The 20,290-nt window shown below is 32.8% G+C and overlaps 1 protein-coding gene across 5 annotated transcripts in view; it reads right to left on the reverse strand.

Moving 5' to 3' along the window:
* LOC135208415 (glutamate receptor ionotropic, NMDA 2B-like) overlaps positions 1-20,290 on the reverse strand; it is a 1,060,362-nt gene that overhangs the window by 346,965 nt on the left and 693,107 nt on the right. For all 5 annotated transcript variants that reach the window (XM_064240560.1, XM_064240561.1, XM_064240559.1 and 2 more), the window contains exon 5: positions 910-1,148. In XM_064240560.1, the coding sequence (XP_064096630.1) occupies positions 910-1,148 (239 nt within the window). The remainder of the gene's footprint in view (positions 1-909; positions 1,149-20,290) is intronic.

Here is a 20,290-nt window from a genome sequence, read left to right on the forward strand (position 1 = left end):
ACCATTCAGGAGATTAAGAACTGTCACTGTTGCATTTTTGGTTGTAAATATGGAATAGTTCATTAGGCCTGGCAGGATATGTAGAAGTAGCAGCTATTATTGTAGTCAACAAATAATAACGATAATGTCAATGAATTACATTCTCTTAGTATATGACTTATCACTAGCTGCTTCCTTCCTTGTTTGTGATTTCTCCGACACGAATGGCTGGTATACCTTTACGAATGTTGTACACTTAATGATAAAAAAAAACTCTTATTTACCTACTGCTATATACGGAATACTTTCTTGCTTAACATTTGGCGTACTACTAATGCATGGACACAAACAGTCATTGGGGTTGTGAAGGTCATGACACAAACAGACTTTCCGTTTGTATCATCCACTCCAGTTATGACTGTCTGGTATCTATAATGTCTGTCAGTATTGCCAGGCAATATTTATATTTCTTTTTTCAAATATAAACCCTACAACATTTCAGACTAGCATCACTCAAGAATGTTTTCATAACTAGAGTATTGTTACAATCATTTTGAGCAGAGATTATAATGAGATATATACATTCACAAACTCGCACTACCTTTCAAAAATTACACGAAAAATCTTTTTTACAAGAGAAAAAAAACTAATACGTTCCTATTTCTTCCATATCAAATACCCTTTAATTATTGGACTACCGGCCTATGACGGTGAATAGAAAGGGATTGTGGATTTAGGAGTAATTATCACATAAAATGGTACTACGATGAATTGGCCAGAAATTACAACAACTATTATGCAGGTTATAAGTTCTGTTTTGCATTCTACCTGGGATTCGCCGAACACCTGACTCGAAACCCGAAGTGGAAAATTCCTCACATGCATCCCACAGTTACTCACACAAATGACTTGAGAGTAAGCAACACTCACCCAGCATGCCGACGGGAAAGTCGTTATTATTATTCACTCCGCTGAGGGATCCCATAACCGACTGGGTAACGATCCACACGTAATTTTCTCCGGTGAGCCCCATGGTTTCTGCGGCTCTCATGATGGATTTGGCCTCCTGGTTGGTCGAATACAAGAGGATGATGCGCGCTTCGCTGTCTGCCACGACAGCCAGGTCTTCTTTGGCGTTGTTGATGATGACATTGTCAATGATGGTGAACCTGCCGAAGAAGAAAAACAATACTGGTTATCTCTTTTCCTTCGCTTCGAGACTAGGAAATGGGGAGAAATAAGTTCATTAGTAAAATGGATTTATTTCACACATGTAGAAATGCAATGAATCTAGGAATGGACACAGGGCATTCAATACGGGACTGAGAAGTTCATAATGTAATTACGGAAACAAATTGAAAACGAGTAATAAAAGCCCCCGGTTTTAGTCAAGTTATTGAAGCATAATTTTTACGCATTTCTTGGGGAAACTGCATGACAAACAATTGTCGATTATTCCATTTCATTTTCTGTTTAGTGATTTTGTGTTTGTACCCTAATATATAATCTTCGTTTTCCAAACGGACTCATTTGTCAAAAATTAACTTTCATATTTTTTTTAGATAGAGTGATTCCATATATATATATTTTATATATATATATATATATATATATATATATATATATATGTGTGTGTGTGTGTGTGTGTGTGTATAATATATATATATATATATATATATATATATATATATTATATATAAAACCACAGGGACTTGAATGAAGAGCATCTTTATTTGCGACTAGTTTCGGAGATTTACTTTCCTCCGTCATCGGGCAATCTATAATGAAATATTATTTACAATTAAAATCAATGACGTAATATAAGTTACATTAAAACAAAGCAAAATAAGATAAAATTACATAATTACTATAAGTTACATTAAAATTAAAGAAGCAAAATAAAATATAAAATTACACAATTACAAGACATAATAACCTAAACTTGCAGCAAAATCTTAAAATATAGAGAAATACATTGTTTGTTGTCAAAGAGAGCAGAAAAAATCTAAAAATCTAAAAACACAGCAATTCAACAGACCTTTCATTATTACAAAGAGAGGGTTTATCTCTTATGGTATATAGAGACTCAACCACTCCGAGCTCCATTGCGTTGGTTCTGCAAGTAAGGACTGAAAAGGAATCTACATTGATAGGATGGTCATATTCTTCAGAGTGTTGACGAATGGCACTAAATGGTGGTTTGCTTAATGGCCTATTTGTCCTAACAGATCTTCCGAGATGTTCGAAGATGCGAACCCTGAACTGTCGTTTAGATTTTCCAATGTACATTGCACTACAGCAATGACACTTATACTTATACACAATAGCTGACTGCAGTTCAGTTGGTATCACATCCTTGAACCTGAAGAATTTTTGTAATGTAGATTTAGGCTTAAATATTACTCGAATGTTTACTTGAGGGTAGAATTCATGCAAAAGTTTGGTTACTCTTTTTTTAACATTAAAGGACCTATTTCCAAGAAACGTGAAGGGAAAATACATAACTGCTCTGTTGACAGTGACAGTTGTAGGTTTTGGAAGTAATAATTTTTGAAGCTCCTTTCCTATATACGTATCAGTAAAACTTTTGCTAAAACCGTTCAAAAATAAGCACTGCTTGATGAGATTAAACTCTAGGTTCATATTAACATAATTTGAACATATATTAAAAGCCCTCGATGTTAAGGTCGTAATCAAATTTCTCTTGAACTGAACAGGAATAAATGAGGACATTTTGGTGGTCAAACCCGTGAAAGTCGGTTTCCTATAAACAGATGTGATAAATCCGTTTTCACTGTGGCTGATTAGTATATCAAGAAAGGCCAGCTTTCCTTCTGCCTCGGTTTCTGAAGTGAATTCGATATTGCTGTGCTTTGAGTTCAAATATTCTAAAAACAGTGAAATGTGGTTACTAGATCTAAAGATTAAGAATGTGTCATCGACATATCGCCTGTACATCATAGGTTTGAAATCTTCGGGACATTCATTCAACCATTCCTCTTCATAATGAGCTAGGAAAGCATTGGCTAGTGTTGGTCCTAATGGGTTACCCATTGCTACGCCGTCTACCTGTTTATATACCTCCTTGTTAAACATAAAAAAGCAATCACTTACAGCTAGTGATAACAACTGATGAAACTGTTGTTTAGAAAACTTTTCAATTTTATCGGCATCTTTAAACAAATCGTTAACACATATGTCAATTGTTTCCTTTAAGGGTATGTTAGTAAACAAAGATTTAATGTCAAAACTGGCCATTACACATTGTTCATAATTTACTTCACACATTTCTTTTACAAAAGTAAACGAGTCCTTTACACTGTACTGGTTGGAGGTGATCGGTGTTAGAATAGGTACCAGAAATTTTGCTAACTTGTAATTAAATGTACCAATAGCAGACATTATTGGTCTTAAAGGACAATCTTCTTTATGGACCTTAGGTAAACCGTATAAAATACCTGGTTTTGAGCCTGATGTGAAAAGTCTGGAATACAGAGAATCATCAACAACACCTTCAGCTTTCAATTTTCTTAAAAAACCTGTTTATCTTCTCTTCCTTGTTTAGAATAGTTAAAAGAATATTATCTTTAACAGATTGGAATTTGGTATGATCACCCAATACATTAAGCATTTTTAGAAATATAATCATCCTTGTTCATTAAAACTACCCCATTACCTTTATCTGGCTTCAAAACTACCACAGATCTATCGTTAGCCAAATTCTTCAAAACTTCGTTTTCTTCCTTAGAAATATTATGTACAAAAGAATTTCTATCCCTATCATAAAAAGAAGAAAATGCTAGATGTTTCAGTGAGCACTTGAAAAACTCAAAACCCTTATTATCTCTATCATAGAAGGAATGGTTAAGTATGCCTTTGAAAAACATTTCAAATGTGCAAAAATGGTCAATAAAATCAGGTTTACAGAAAGATAAAACATAATTCAAACCTTTACATAAAATCTTTTTCTCAATATCGGAGAGAATTCTACTCGAGTAATTAAAAATAACTTTATCATATGGAACCCCATTATCATCAGTGAAAACTAATTTTCGGAGTTTATTACTTTGCACAAATTTAACACGACTTATCTTCGAAGAGTTACATTTATCAACGAGATTCAAAAGATGGTTGAAATCTATCCAAGACACCGAATTCTTCAGCTGCGTAGTTAAAGAGTCCTTTTTGAAGAATATGACCATCCTATCAATGTAGATTCCTTTTCAGTCCTTACTTGCAGAACCAACGCAATGGAGCTCGGAGTGGTTGAGTCTCTATATACCATAAGAGATAAACCCTCTCTTTGTAATAATGAAAGGTCTGTTGAATTGCTGTGTTTTTAGATTTTTAGATTTTTTCTGCTCTCTTTGACAACAAACAATGTATTTCTCTATATTTTAAGATTTTGCTGCAAGTTTAGGTTATTATGTCTTGTAATTGTGTAATTTTATATTTTATTTTGCTTCTTTAATTTTAATGTAACTTATAGTAATTATGTAATTTTATCTTATTTTGCTTTGTTTTAATGTAACTTATATTACGTCATTGATTTTAATTGTAAATAATATTTCATTATAGATTGCCCGATGACGGAGGAAAGTAAATCTCCGAAACTAGTCGCAAATAAAGATGCTCTTCATTCAAGCCCTGGTTTTAATATTTATTATTCGTCTCCGATTTCCACGGAACTCTTCTATACTGATATATATATAATACTATATATATATATATATATATATATATATATATATATATATATAGACCAAACATTTCATGCAAAATCGTATATATCTCAAAGAAAACCGAGCGAAATTGGCACTCTTCCACATATTTAGGGAAACACGTCTAAGATTGTATAGAATATAAATCTGCGATGCCGAGTAACCTAATTTTTTGTTGAAAATAGTTTCCACTTCCAGCCATATGAACATGAAAGATTCCACAAAAAATTCTCAAGTTTCAATTTGAGACCCAACCACTAAATTCATCCTACCGTGATTAATTTGTTTTGATAAACATGTTTCTAGATGGTAACGTTTGCAGGTACAACGACTTTTGTATTGACTGGACAGGCCCATTCCCTATAGATACTTACATTTTTTCATATGAAGGGAAAACTTGTATGTATTCGTGAACAAATGAGCGAACCTGACGCTCTTCGCTTTTTCATGGTTTCGGGGAAACATGTATTGAGTAATATTTTGTGCACATCAATGGTACTATTGAGTACACAAACATTCTGAAGTTAGCCATATGAGCTGTACCACGGCGCCAGTAGAGACAACTGGTGGTTGTAATCAAAATTAAAAACCATGACGTCATAAACCCCAACCAATGGTAACATAATTTTCCACAAGATTGACGAATAACGTCCGTTTCTTTACATACTGTGTTTGGAAGGTATATATTGGCTGCGGCTTGTGTAGCCAAACTTTTAATTTTGTGGATCACATTTTGAATTTACTGAAACATACCCGTTAAAAATGAATATTATAGTTGCAATTTATAGAAATACGACTGTATTGTGTTTGTAGCGCTGCCCAGCAGTCATGGTGTAAAGAGAAAATCTTGGATGTTTGGCATTAAGAGAAAATCCTGGATGCAAGGTATCAAGATCAAGCCTTAGAATGCATGGCGTAAAATTGAAAATTCTGAATACACGGTATAAAGAGAAAATCTTGAATGCCTGGCTTGGTCCATATGATTACTTTTCATTTTCTGAATAATAATAATAATAATAATAATAATAATAATAATAATAATAATAATAATAATAATAATAATTAAAAGCTAGAGTAGTGTTACAAATATATTTTTGTACAATGCTAAAAATTATTAGGAGAGACTTTCGGATACTGCTCCGTATCCCTCTTCAGTCCTCAACGGAGCAGTTTCCGAAAGTCTCTCCTAATAATTTTTAGCTTTGTACAAAAATATATTTGTAACACTACTCTAGCTTGTAATTGTCATTATTATAGCTTCGTTACGGAGGTTCCTTAGTTCAATAATAATAATATATAATAAGTATCATGTATGTTATTGCTTCTATGGCTGAACGTGACCTTAACTTTCCAGACATCTCTTGTTGATTGCATGGATAATGTCTCTGCCATCTAATTCTATCATCTCATACGTGCATAGTCAATGTAGTGGAGTTATCATATATACTTCCATTTGGATGCAAGTTATTTCCAAATTTGGGCCAAATATATGTAGGTATAATATATCAAGTGTCCAATAAATGTCCCCAACTAGTAGAGAAATGGGACACAACTTTTTTAACCTTTGAAATTAGTGCTAGATGCCAAACCAAATTAATGTTGACTTGGGAGCACATAATACCATATAGTCTTATTTACAAAGTATGCTTGTAATTAACATTGTAAGTAAGGCAATGTCTCCTTCAAATTGTTCTCGAACCCCCGCTCTCCCCTAGGGCCGGGAAATGTGGAATGGAATCTTCATTATTTCATATCATAAACAGAGATTAAGTCCATAAGTAAACGTATTTTATTTTTCTTTGTGTGTTCCGAATAAAAAATTGTATGTTGTCTGCATGATTGTAGGTTACCTTTCATCGAAGAAATTGTTAATTTGCTTAACGGATTTTCAATTCAAATGCCAACGGGTTTTATCGAATGGTGAAAATTCCCATAATTCCTGCAGTTATTCTTTTTTGCATTCTATTAAAAGGATGAAAATGAAAAAAGCATCCTCCTCGTCTAACCTCTAAATTTCACATTCTCTCCAGCATCTCTGTATACGGACCCATATTTCAGAACAAACACAAGCACACACACAAACACACACACAAGCGCGTACACACACACACACACACACACACACCACACACATATATATATATATATATATATATATATATATATATATATTGTAGCTACAAACTTCGTTTAATATCAGTTCACTATATCTTGTGAATAATCATAGTTATAATTAATAACAAGTGGTTCTGACCCGGCCGGGATTCGAATATGGGGAATTGGATCAGAAAAAAAACGCTAAACTGTCTACTTTGATACCTACTCTATTTCACTGAACAATTTTTAAACACATCTTTCAGGTATTAGTTATATTACTCTTGCCATTACTATACTCTCGAATAAATTTGCATTTAAAATGTAATGATAACAAAAGTAACAAGCAAAGTGTGTTGTGTTATGTGAACATTGCATGCAAAATTGCGGTGCTCAGTTACCAAGCACCAACGCTTCAAATGACAATGAAGATAACATTCTCTGAATGACTGATGTTGGGGAGGAACAATGAACAGAGAACCTATATAATAAAAGTAACCCTCTAATAAAAATCTGAAATTTAGATGGCTTTATTTATTGAAATAATTATAACTGAAGGAATTACATCGGATAGTCGCGAACATTTTTTTAATCGAGTTTTGACAATGACAAAGACCAAATTGCGAAATTTAAGAGATTGTGTCTAACGGTTCTCAAAGTTAATTTTAATTACTTTTGCTGTCGCTTAATCTCCCTTTTTTTAAAAAACGCCAATCCGGGATGTTCCTTTTCCTTTAATATCATTTCCGTGTTTCCATGTACTTCATTATTGGAATATTATAATTATTAGAATTAGGCAAAATTAACTGCTAATCGCCAATGAGGGAAAAACCTGGACATAGTTTAGCTTAAGAGCAAAGTAACCTTAAAACAAGGACCACGTGAGAAGTGAGCCCAGTCCAGTGTGACTTGTGTTTATGCCATCAATATTGATAACAATAATTCTGCTATTTTTCTGCACTGTTGTTATCAAAGAACCCAAATCATTACACTTTTGTACTGTCGTAGTCAAATAAGAAAGTACCGCAATCTTGAATGATCTCAAATCCATTTATTTCCAAATTCACTGATTACAGGCTTCATAATACATCGATGCAGTTCAGAAATAAGTTAAGTTGCTACGTAACTTGTGTGACTCATCTAACTTACTGAATGTTTTACAGGGACCTGATAATCCATAAAGTAATGCAAAATATTCGTAGTATTAGGAACATAAATATCTAAAAAGGACATGTAAATGAACGTAGACTCTGTGTTTGAGGCATTTCTCTCCCCTGCTCGATTTCCAGGATCTGCACGGAAAATGTCAAATTCTCCATTTCAATTACTAGTCGGATTTTCAAAAAACCTAATCCGAAAATATTGAAAAGTCGAGAACTTAAGCCTTCAATGCATGGCCGCTCTGTTCTTTTGCTTCTCGTGAATGTGGCCTGGAGATTTCACACAGCCAGACACACACGCAGACATGCCAACACGCACGCCAACACACACACACACACACACACACACACACATATATATATATATATATATATATATATATGTGTGTGTGTGTGTGTGTATATATATATATATATATATATATATATATATATATATATGTTACGCATAATGTGGATAATTGCCTAATGTGAACATTAGGCAGAAAATTGCCTAATGTGTACATTAAGCAAGCAGTTTGCATAAAGTTTACAATTTGTTAACATTAGGCCAAATATGCCTGTTGTTCAAATTATGCAGCTCAATTTTGCCCGATGTGAATACGACTGCCTAATCTAAACATATATTATGATTTAGTGTAGAAATGGCAATTAATCCTGCAGACAACCCACGGGAGGTTACAAGAGAATGCAACATGGTTAATGTAGAGGGAGTTTAAAGAATTCCAATTTATTTGAATAAACACAAACATAATTAATGCAATATCAGTAAAAGAGAAATAAGTCAATAGATCTCAGGGTTCAGTTGAGTCGAATCAGAAATTTTTGCATGATCTGCCCGGGTGACGGCGTGAGTTGCATTTAAATTTTTTTCTTAGGCAGCTGCATCGTCCTGATGTACATTGAGTAGTACATTGACACTTTATATATCCTTGCCCACCAGTGGTTCTTCCTGTTGGTGTTCTAAGCGATAGGCAGATATCAGGAACCTCTTCAGACTTTATCAGGGGCTGTTTGATTGCACTTACAGATCATCTGCTGTTAAAATTTTTGGTCCAAGAAATTCCCTCCCTCCCGACAACCTACAGTGTATAGTTCATCTTGTTCCCAGAGGACGATCACTAACAGATTTGTAAGATCTGTTGGACCATGATCGACATCTGGGACCCTCAGCGTAGCACACTGACCAAAGGATAATGGCTTAAGTGACAGACCCAAAGTTTCGAACAACATTCGAACAACACTCTAGATACAGAGGTTCGCATTCAATTCACATTAGGCAAAATACCCCCGCCTAATCTGAAAATCATGCCTAATGTTGACAATAGGCAAGTAATTTGCCTATTGTTAACATTGTGCAAAACAAATTGCCTAATATGGAGATTAGGCAATTTTTCTGCCTAATGTTCACATTAGGCAATTATCCACATTATGCGTAACATATATATATATATATATATATATATATATATATATAATATATTATATATATATATATATTATCAAGCCTACAATTTATATTCATAGTATATGCCTAAGGCACTGGGTATGGAAAAATGAGAGGGTAGTACAACCACTATTTCAATATACTTTGGCGTCCATATATGGTAATGCTTATATTTAGGAATTATTGTATGGAAAGAAATACAATAACTTGACTTCCCTCTCTTTAACTGACGAGTTATGGTACTGTTGCCAAACCTCAAAATATTTTGTTCTCTCTCTCTCTCTCTCTCTCTCTCTCTCTCTCTCTCTCTCCTTACAGTTGTCGTACGGCTGTCTCTCATTTTCTTAAAGCTATGACCCTATAAATGTCTCCCTCACTGATAAGGCCTTAGTCTAGGCCTTTATATGTCTTCCCGACTCTGCTTTGGGCCATTCTCCTTCGGCTGTTTTTCCCATTTAGCTACTAAAGCCAACGCATTTATCCTTGTGTCACCAACATCCGCAGATTGAGTCTATTTCTAATTGTCTTGGGTGGATATTTATGACACAGATGTTATATTCTTCTGAGGCATTTTCCTTTGAATGTCTTTCTCTAAATCATTTTTTGGCTGGAAAAGTATGAAATTCTCTGGTCAGTGAATGTTTAGCTGTTCCCTTAAAAACTATAAATTATAGCAGTAACTGAATGCTATATTACTTATTTTGGCCAACCACATCTGGTAGTCTGGATATTAAAAATAATTTACTAAAACTGGCGAAATTGTCATTTATAGAAGAAACAAACACAATAGGCGAGAATTTATACTAAGTAATTAAAGATGTTTTTTACTGTTCGCGAATATTGAGGACTTGATGTTGACAATCTAATAAGGGAACTTACTATGAGATTCAGGGTCTCTGTAACACGGTTTTTGGGACTTTGCTCCTTGTCAAAGCATCGGATGTAGCTGAAAGTTGACATATGTATATTTTACAACCACACACAAATTTTGTCAGCATTATCAATAACCTAAACCCGATAGTTTTAATTTTTATAGAGTAAAAATGATCTAGCCGACGCCATGGCCAATGATTACGAGCCAAGAGTCGAAAAACATTCATTACGTAAGCAAGGTAAACAAACACCTCTTGACTAAATGTTGCCCCGCCCATCCACCAGACAGAAATTCCATCGGCTCTGAAACCCAAAGACTTTATGAATGGCGGAACGATACATAGATGTGGGTGGGGTATCAGTGCTAGCGTAGTAATACTACTGTAGCAGTAGTGCCGCAACAGTATAGAAGTAATATACACGAATTAAACGTTTAGTCCAACTGCTGGGATCCTTGAGGATCATTTAGCACTTCTTACAACTACTCGAGAAATTAGTTTTTATAGCCAGAAGTTAAATTTTCTAATCCAACAATGCCCATGGTAGCCTTCAGTGTTATCCTGAATTATAACGAGGCGAAAGTGGGTGGAGCCTCATGAAGTCACCATTCTGACGATAATTATTGGTGAAGGTTTAAAGCCAACATACGGTACAGGCTATTTTTTTCAGTAAATAGGTAGATAGCCAATAAATAAAAATTGCTTGACATTGGATATAGCAGTTATCAAATCAAGCTTGTCTAGTATGTTTTTGATAATTACCAACTATTCCCTACATCTTGTCAATTTGATTGTGACCTATAAAGTAGACTGTAATTTATCTGGAAACTTATTTTGGGAGTTAGACTAATAAACGAAGTGTTTTTGTATTTATTAACATATTTTGTTAGTTTGTTCATTATGACAATTATCAGTGGAGAGGTTCCAGAGTTCATAAAGGTGTACTGCTTTGCTTGTATTTAAATTTGTATGTCATTGTTGCCAGAGGTTTAGCCTTCGTTACGTATAGCCAATCATCCATCGAGAAAGAGGGAAGAAATGCTGTCATAAGTTACGTAACGAGTGCGTTCGAAATCTTTTCTCTGAGTAAGTTGGCCCGTCTTCAAAAAAGGTCACTTTTACATTATAAGTACCAAATTTATTCAACCTACGTAGTGCAGAATACACTCAAAATTTATGTGTTGATATAATATGTATTCTGAATAAGCGTTATATTTATGAAATGCATAGATAAAAAGTTATTGCGAAAAAACCGTGTTACAGAGGCCCTGAATCTCATAGTAGCAAACTTTATCAATATAAGTACTGTTTGATAGTTGAAATGGATAGTTTGATGAGAAGCACATAGCACTAGATGATGAGTATAAATTTCAAGCCAATTCTTATTCTCATAAGTTATGAATATATAATACTTTTATTTATAAAACAAGAAAAAAATAGTGTAAAACATCAAAGTAATACGAGTAAGTAAATGATGGCCCGATAAAACCTAACAAACACTAACATGATGACCTTACCCAAATTTGATAATGAATATATCTGATTATATATATATATATATATATATATATATATATATATATATATATATATATATATATATCGTATGGATTTTAAGATGCATTATTCACAAGACAAAGGTAGATAACAATTCTATTAATGTACTTTCTTCACTCACGTTAGAGTTTATGACTTTTTATCTCCAACATTTTCATTTCGTAAAAACCAAAATAGGATCAAGTAAGATTTTCCACCTCGGTGGGAAGTGTCTTGGTACTCCTAAAAGCATATATTTTCCTAGGAAACAATATTCACTACAGACAAAAGCCCTGAGGTATGTGGATTATTTCAGTCTATATATATTCTAAGTAGAATAATCATAACTAATTCAGATCACCTACTTGTAGACATAAAGCTCTTCTGGATTACAAGAATTAAATAAGCAAAGTTTAGAAACATCATTATGCACACACACACACACACACACACACACAGATATATATATATATATATATATATATATACATATATATATATATATATATATATATATATATATATATTTATATTTATTTATATATATATACGTAAGAAGCGACCAACCAACTACGGGTGTAGGTAGAAAACTACTGAAAAGGCTGGAGAAAGGGGATTTTGATAGTAGAATGTCCTAATTTCTCTTACTTATTTGACCTTGGGAAAACTTTTAATGACGCTATTCAGGACCATTATCTAAAGGTCAGGTCTCTAGGGTGTAAGATTTCCTATTTAGGAAGCCTCAGTTCTCATGATATACGTTTCTTCTTTTTTCACCTATGCATAATACTTCGATCATTTTTAGTATTAGCGATGAATGCTATTTATGTTTCCATAGAATGTAACAAAAACATGCTTTGAGAGTCAGTACCCTCATATCAGTGTATGGGCAGAATGAAAATAATAAGAGATAAAAAAAAACATCTTTAACAAACTTCTGGAACTTACAGCCAGTCATAATGAGGACAGCATCCCGGGGTAAGAGTAAAATACACAAAATTAATAAACCAATTACAGGTAAAGAACCCTGGTTCACAAAGCCTCTGTTCATTCCCTTTTAATTTTCTTCTAGACTGATATAATTTTCCAGTAATGTAAAGAATATAAATTTCGGAAAAGTGACAGCAATTTGCATGCCAATGTCGAATATTTTTTAAAGTTATTTGAACTGTAATTTTGTCTTTAGGATATTTGTGTACAAAATATCCTCAGTCATCCTTAATCACATATTTTACCCCTTAATCATGTTCTTTACAAGATATCTCTGTGAAATGCAACCACGACACGTGATCGCAATTAATGTGAAGACAATAGTTTGAAAATTTTCAGTTAATTTTAGGTTTACTGCTCACTCCATTACTTAACTAAGCCATTAGAGCTAAGCCCTTCCTGGTTTGCTACAAATGAAATATATATTATTTAAGATATAGAGAAGTTCTCATTGCATTGAACACTTTAGTAATGTGAATAATATATCTTTTCCTAAAAAGCATTTAGCACTTTATGATTCCAGCTCTTTTTGGGGACAATGAGTTAAATTCCACCCTGCAACTACTAAAATTGCAATACAAGAACAAAAAATGGTATTAATGATATCATCGTAATATATGTAATACATATTTTTCTATCTATCTCTTTATATATATATATATATATATACATATATATACTATATATACCATAACTAGTATATATATATATATATATATATATATATATATATTATATATATATATATAGATATATATATCATAGACACCTTGGAGAATATGCGGTTAGGCATGTGCGTATAATATTGTAAAACACGCATGAGTTCCACCTTATTACGTGTTGAATTCTTCGATTCCTTTCTTTTGTCGAGCTTAGCCAACCCGTTTCCTTTACCGCGGAATGATTTTCCAACGTATTTTCAATTGACCCGTGACATAATAACCCACTCTGGCCTCGACGCACCGCACCAGCCATCACAAAAGAAGTACGTTATGCATGGCTGGCATCATGCCAAATACAGCAAAGTTACTTCGCATTTTAATGGACCCCCAGAACAAGAAAGAAGTTTTACAACCTTAGCTCCTTTACGTCTTTGTTATTGCAGGGCCTGCATAACAAACTTCTAGGTATGAATACACAGACATTTGTTTTTATCACCAAACTCCCTTCCCCATTTAGAGGGATATGGCGGCAGACATTTACAGCTTCTCGTTTTTTCAGCCAGTTATTTAGGATGATTTATGTATGTCTGTATGTATGTATCACACACACACACACACATATAATATATATATATATATATATATATATATATATATATATATATATATATATATATATATATATATATGTGTGTGTGTGTGTGTGTGTACATACATACATACATACATATAGACAGACAGACAAGCAGACAGACATAAATCATCCTAAACGACTGGCTGAAAATACGAATTTAACTCATGGTCCTCAGAAAGAGCTGGAATCATAAAGTACTGGATGTTGTTTAACAAAAGATATATTAATCACATTAATATAGTGCTAGACTATCTCAATAATGAATTACAGTTGTCCAAGGCCATGGGAACGTCTCTATATATTCAATATATATATTTCATTTGTAGGAAATCAGGATGGGCTTAGTTCTAACGGTTTAGTTAAGTAACGGAGTGAGAGCAGTAAAACTAAAATGAACTGAAATTTTTCAGACTAATGTCTTCACATGCATATATATATATATATATATATATATATATACTATATATATTATATATATATATATATATATATATATATATATATGTATATATAATATATATATATAAAATATCTAGATATATATATATATATAATGTATATAATATATATATATTATATTCTCTAGATATATATGTGTGTATATCTATATATATATATATATATATATATATATATATATATATATATATATATATATATATATATATATATATAGCTTTCTGTTCTGTTTTGTGGGTCACTCATGGCCAGCATCAGTTGAGGTAGATAAAAATGGCATACGAGTAGCAAAGTAATCCTAAGCAACTGGCAGAGAATACACACAAATTTGTTATTTTCGTTTTGTATTTTATGGGGAAACATTACCTGCATTTTTCAAGAAATGTTTTTTGGTAATGCAAATTAATAAATCATTCTATTCAACAAGACTACGAGTTTCAAAAGTGGGAAGACTTGGAGATTTAAATTGGTGTTCTCAATCATCTAACAATTCATGGTCAGTCCTGTTTAGGTTATGAGTAAAAACGAGACTATTACATATATATAAATATATATATATATATATATATATATATATATATATATATATATATATATATATCTGATGTAATTAATCTCTCCTCAGCTCAACAGAGATATTATAGAGTTGATCGCCATACTTTATGTTGAAATACAATACCATGTTCCTTTCCCGAAAGTTTGGTAGTTAATGATGAAAAAAAATTCAAATATCTGAAAAAAAGGTAAAGCTACTTCATTCTTTGTTAACAGAGGCATGTGGGATTATACATGAATAACAGGTAATGTCATAGTACCGTTACAATAACTTTCATTACTGCACAAAGAAATGGAGAAACGAAAACGCTATATTACAAATATGTATAAAATGTATAAAAATAAACTAACATAATATAATATATAAATGCATACTCTCATGTGTATTGCCAGAGAAAAAAAAATTAATTAAAAAACCTGTTGTTATTTACCAAGTTATTTACATGCTTTCCCAGGAGTCATTTAAATGACAACGACCGACTTTAAATTTTCACAGCCAGGACCATAACTTATTTGTTAAGTTTCTAGTTCTGGAACTTGACAAAGAATTAACTGGCTATAGTAAGTTTTAATTTGTCAAGGAGTTTTACTCATATCCTGGCCCAAAAAGGATTGATAAAACCAATCCTTATCTCCAACTCCTCCCGCATTTGAACTTTGTATATTCCAGTTGAATAGCTCTGATTTCCTTATTTGTATTGCAATAGAAATAATCTCAAATCGAAAAATGCATAAAATATTTGTTTCCTCCATTGAATAGACAACACAAAAGGAAATCATGATAATTATATATTCGGAAGCAACCAAATGAGTGTTATCAACAACGTAGCGAGCAAAATTGACCTTGCACTTACCAAGCAACTATATATAACAACGTACCAAAGTTGATATCTGAAATAAATTTCCTGCATAAACAGAAAGCCTCGAAGCACCAAGGAATGAAATAAAAAGGTAGGTGGTATAAGATCCCACTCCCATATTTCGGAGCTCTTGAATTCTAAATTTAAATGCGAGATGGAATCCCTCTGATTCCAAGGCTCGAAATTTGAGTTGAAAGATTGGATGCTTTTGGAATCTACGATTCCAAATTTGAATTCCAGGGTGGAACTCTTGATATTCAGAAATGCATAAGCGAGCAAGCACTGATCGTCCGGGTTTATTGGGCCTCATGAAACTAGGATTGGAATGGGAAGAGAAGGCCATTTATAAGAATTCTTTTGCTGATTCCAACCATTCTAATATTTAAGGCAATACACATATACACACATCCACACAGACCAACATGCACTCACACACATGCACACACGCATACACTCTATAAAAATACACACACGTATATATATAGCATATATAATTCTTCAAAGTTTGCCAAGAGAGGTAGAAAATACATCTGTCAATAACTTTAAAAAAAGGGTATGACCGTTTAAGAGAGGTATGATATTCAAGTTTAAAATGAAATTTTAATTTCTTGGAGAGCGAATATTATGCTACATTTTTATCAGTGAAACTTAATATAAATTTAAGTTTATAACAAATATCATAAACTTGCCTCTCTGCGAAAGATGGAAAATTAAAAAAAAAAAAAAAAAAAAAAAAAAGGGCTGAAGCTGAAGCTTTTGGACGTTTCAGAACTTACTGATCATTGTTCATCTTTGGTAAAAATAACAAAACAAAACATTTTGAAGTCCGGGAAACCTGAAATGAAATGTGGGATGGGATACATGGAAAATGAAGTAAGATTAACTCATTGTCATAATGGAAGGTGGCCGCGATAACTCGATATTTTCAACCAGATGCAACAAGTGAGGAGAGAATAAGTTATAATTATGGTTAACTTTTAATACGAAAAGGAAATAAATGTTCCTGGTGAAAAGTCATGAATCAAAACTAAATGCCATGAAAGACATTTCCACAGGAAATTTATAGATGGATATTAAGGGTTGATTAATGCGCTCTGAGTACAAAGGTCTCATTTTTTATTAGGCCACTTGAATTTCGTAGTGCTAAAGAAATAAAGGTATAACGTAGCTACGGGCATGCATGCCGGTATAAACACCCACACCTCTCGCGTTCTTAGAAATTCCATTTTTCTAATTAAACTGACAAGTACAGAGAACGTTTGTTACAATCTGATTATATTGGTCTAAATACTTTCACTAGACTTTGCTTTTAACTTTCTTTCTCTCATCTCTGCCAGTATACCAAAAAAGGTTACCAAAGAGGGTCTCTTGACACAAGAAAGTAAGTATATTTTAGTTTAACCAGATCACAGAGCTGATTAGCAGCTCTCCTAGGGCTGGCCCGAAGGATTAGATATTTTTACGTGGCTAGGAACCAATTGGTCACCTAGCAACGGGACCTACAGCTTATTGTGGGACCCGAACCACATTATGTCGAAAAATGAATTTCTACCCAGAAATAAATTCCTCTGATTCCACGTTGGCAGAGCCGAAAATCGAACTTCGGACCACCGGATTGGCAGCCGAGAGCGAAAACCACTCGCCCAACGAAAAACTCTTGGCACAAGAGACCAGGGCGATAACTATGCCAAGAAATTCGCACTGAACAGCATTTTAAAGGATAGTGTGGTGATACCCTTGAAGGAACCCCCAGCCCACAAAACTGTACTCGATTCAAGTACTCCTTTCTATACTTATCTATTCATTTCGTAGTGATATTCAGCTACGAGTTAACATTCACTGACTAAACGTTAGTTTTCCAGAGTTTTTGAGGTAAAATTTAGCCTGCATCTTTATGCACGTGCGTATACAAACTAAAGAATCTGATGGTTAAATACGTTTTTCCACCTATTTAAAAAGTTCTTTTAGGAGTTTCGTGACTTGAACATAAGGCAGTTCTGCATCGTTATTTTTTCCTGTGTCGCAGTTTCAAAAACTTTTATACGTACTACAAACAAATATCTTCGAATTAATCAACGTTTCGAATAATAAGAGAAGGAAAAGATTTATTTCTCAAATAATCCTCGAATAATCTTTGGTAATATATATATATATATATATATATATATATATATATATATATATATATATATATATATATTTGCCCAAGAAGAAGAGCAAATAAGAACAACAACATAAATGACCAATATCTCAACAATGCCAAATTGATCTCATAGATCCTTGGAGCTGAACTCGAAACTAAGGAAAACATCGACATTAATGTCAGTGATCAGGAGGAAATGTCAGTTCTTCTATATTCTTGTCAATACACAAAAATCCTTTCCTTGATGCATTACTGAAACATCTGCGTGAATCGTTAGCCTAAAACATATCAATGTCAACATGAATAATGAGGACAAGCTGAACGGTTCAGCTTTAGTAAGGATTTTGTGGACTTGGAGGAAATAATGAGAAAAAACAGACAGGTAAACAAATATAGATAGACAGACAGATAGATAGATAGATAGATAGATAGATAGAGACGTAAATACAGAGATATGTCTCTCAAAACTATCTGACTCATCAAAATTGTCAACATAATTGAGGGGCAAAGGCTGAAAAGATGTGTAAAAACTTGTAAATATACACGAATGAAATTTACCTAGAATTTTTCTACATATCAGATACACCAGTTCTGAACATCCGTCTCTCACCTCCACGTTTCCTTCTCATATTCGTTTATCCTACTTATCCGTATACACATACAACAATATTTCACAAATCGGCTTGATTTCTTTCCTGAGCCTCTTCCAAACTTGGGTTTCAGTCTCGTTTAATCTTGTGTCTTACTGTTGAATATGCTGAGCTGCATATGCATGTGAATTGGGCAAAAGAAAATTCAACCATTTATATATATATATATATGTGTGTGTATGTGTATATATATATATATATATATATATATATATGTGTGTGTGTATGTATATATTATATGTATATATATATATATATATATATATATATATATATATATACATACACACATATATATGTATATACTATATGTATAATATATATATATATAAATATATATATATATATATGTATATATATATGTATGTATGTATATATATACTATATCTATATATATATATACCCACCATATAATATACACAAATATATACTCGTATATATAGTAAATTAGTACGAGGAACGTGCAGCAAAGGAGAACAAGATCTTTTGCCTTGATATAAGACATTTTCAAGCAAACTGCCTACAACAGAAAGAAATTTTATAGATATAAACCCGTTTTAATAAATACAAAAGTTGTTACAGCTGAGGAAAGCGCTTATTAGAAGAGGAAAATCTGTCTTGAATCAATTCAGGTACTGGATAGAGCGACACGAAGACTCTTTTATTGATTTCTTTTATAAATCTCCTTCGAATTTCTCCAGCAGAATGGGTCAAATGCGTATGGAAATGGAATGAAATTAATATTATGTTCCTTTGTTTGCTGAATTTTTAGGTTCTATGACGTTTATGGAAAAGTAATTTTTACATTTAGGTATTTTACCAGTATGGGACCAGATTTATGTTTAGCTATTTTGGAACTGTCACACCAAAACAGAATGAATCATCATCCTTACAATGGATTTCACAAACAATGTTACTACTCGTGTAAGGAAATGTTCTTATACGCAATTAATTTTAGTGTTATGAAAATATATATGAAAAGATCATTTACACTGAATATTTTCATCATGTCGGTTAAATAAGGTAAACTAAGGACATTGTTAGGTAATTCTGGCTTCCAAATATGTCGAATTTCCCATTATTTTTCACCCACCTTAAAGAAAGTACAAGCCCAGGTGGACTTAAAAGATTCTAATAACAATGATTCTAAAAATGTCTATACCAAACCTAAAATGCACAGAAGAATGGATTTTGATAAGGTTCCTTGCCAGACATTTTTCTCTGTTCGTTGTGTTCACAACAAATAATAACGTAACGGCAGATTGTCCATCAACTTGCAAGAAAGCTTCAACAGTAATATAAAGATTTTAGGTAAAAGACATGAAGTACAAAGTCGAAGAGCATAACCAATACGATTTGAATAAAGATAATTAACTAACAGATACACGTGTATCATACTATAAACAAAAATATGAATAACGAAATTTGATCAGTGGATAAATGTAAGGAAGAACTACTGAGTGGCGAGCAATAGGAAAAGGTGGTTTGTAAGCATCAGTTGTTTCAGCCTAAGAATGTTCAGCATGAT

This window comes from Macrobrachium nipponense, chromosome 35 (assembly GCF_015104395.2).
Source record: "Macrobrachium nipponense isolate FS-2020 chromosome 35, ASM1510439v2, whole genome shotgun sequence".
Lineage (NCBI taxonomy): Eukaryota > Metazoa > Arthropoda > Malacostraca > Decapoda > Palaemonidae > Macrobrachium > Macrobrachium nipponense.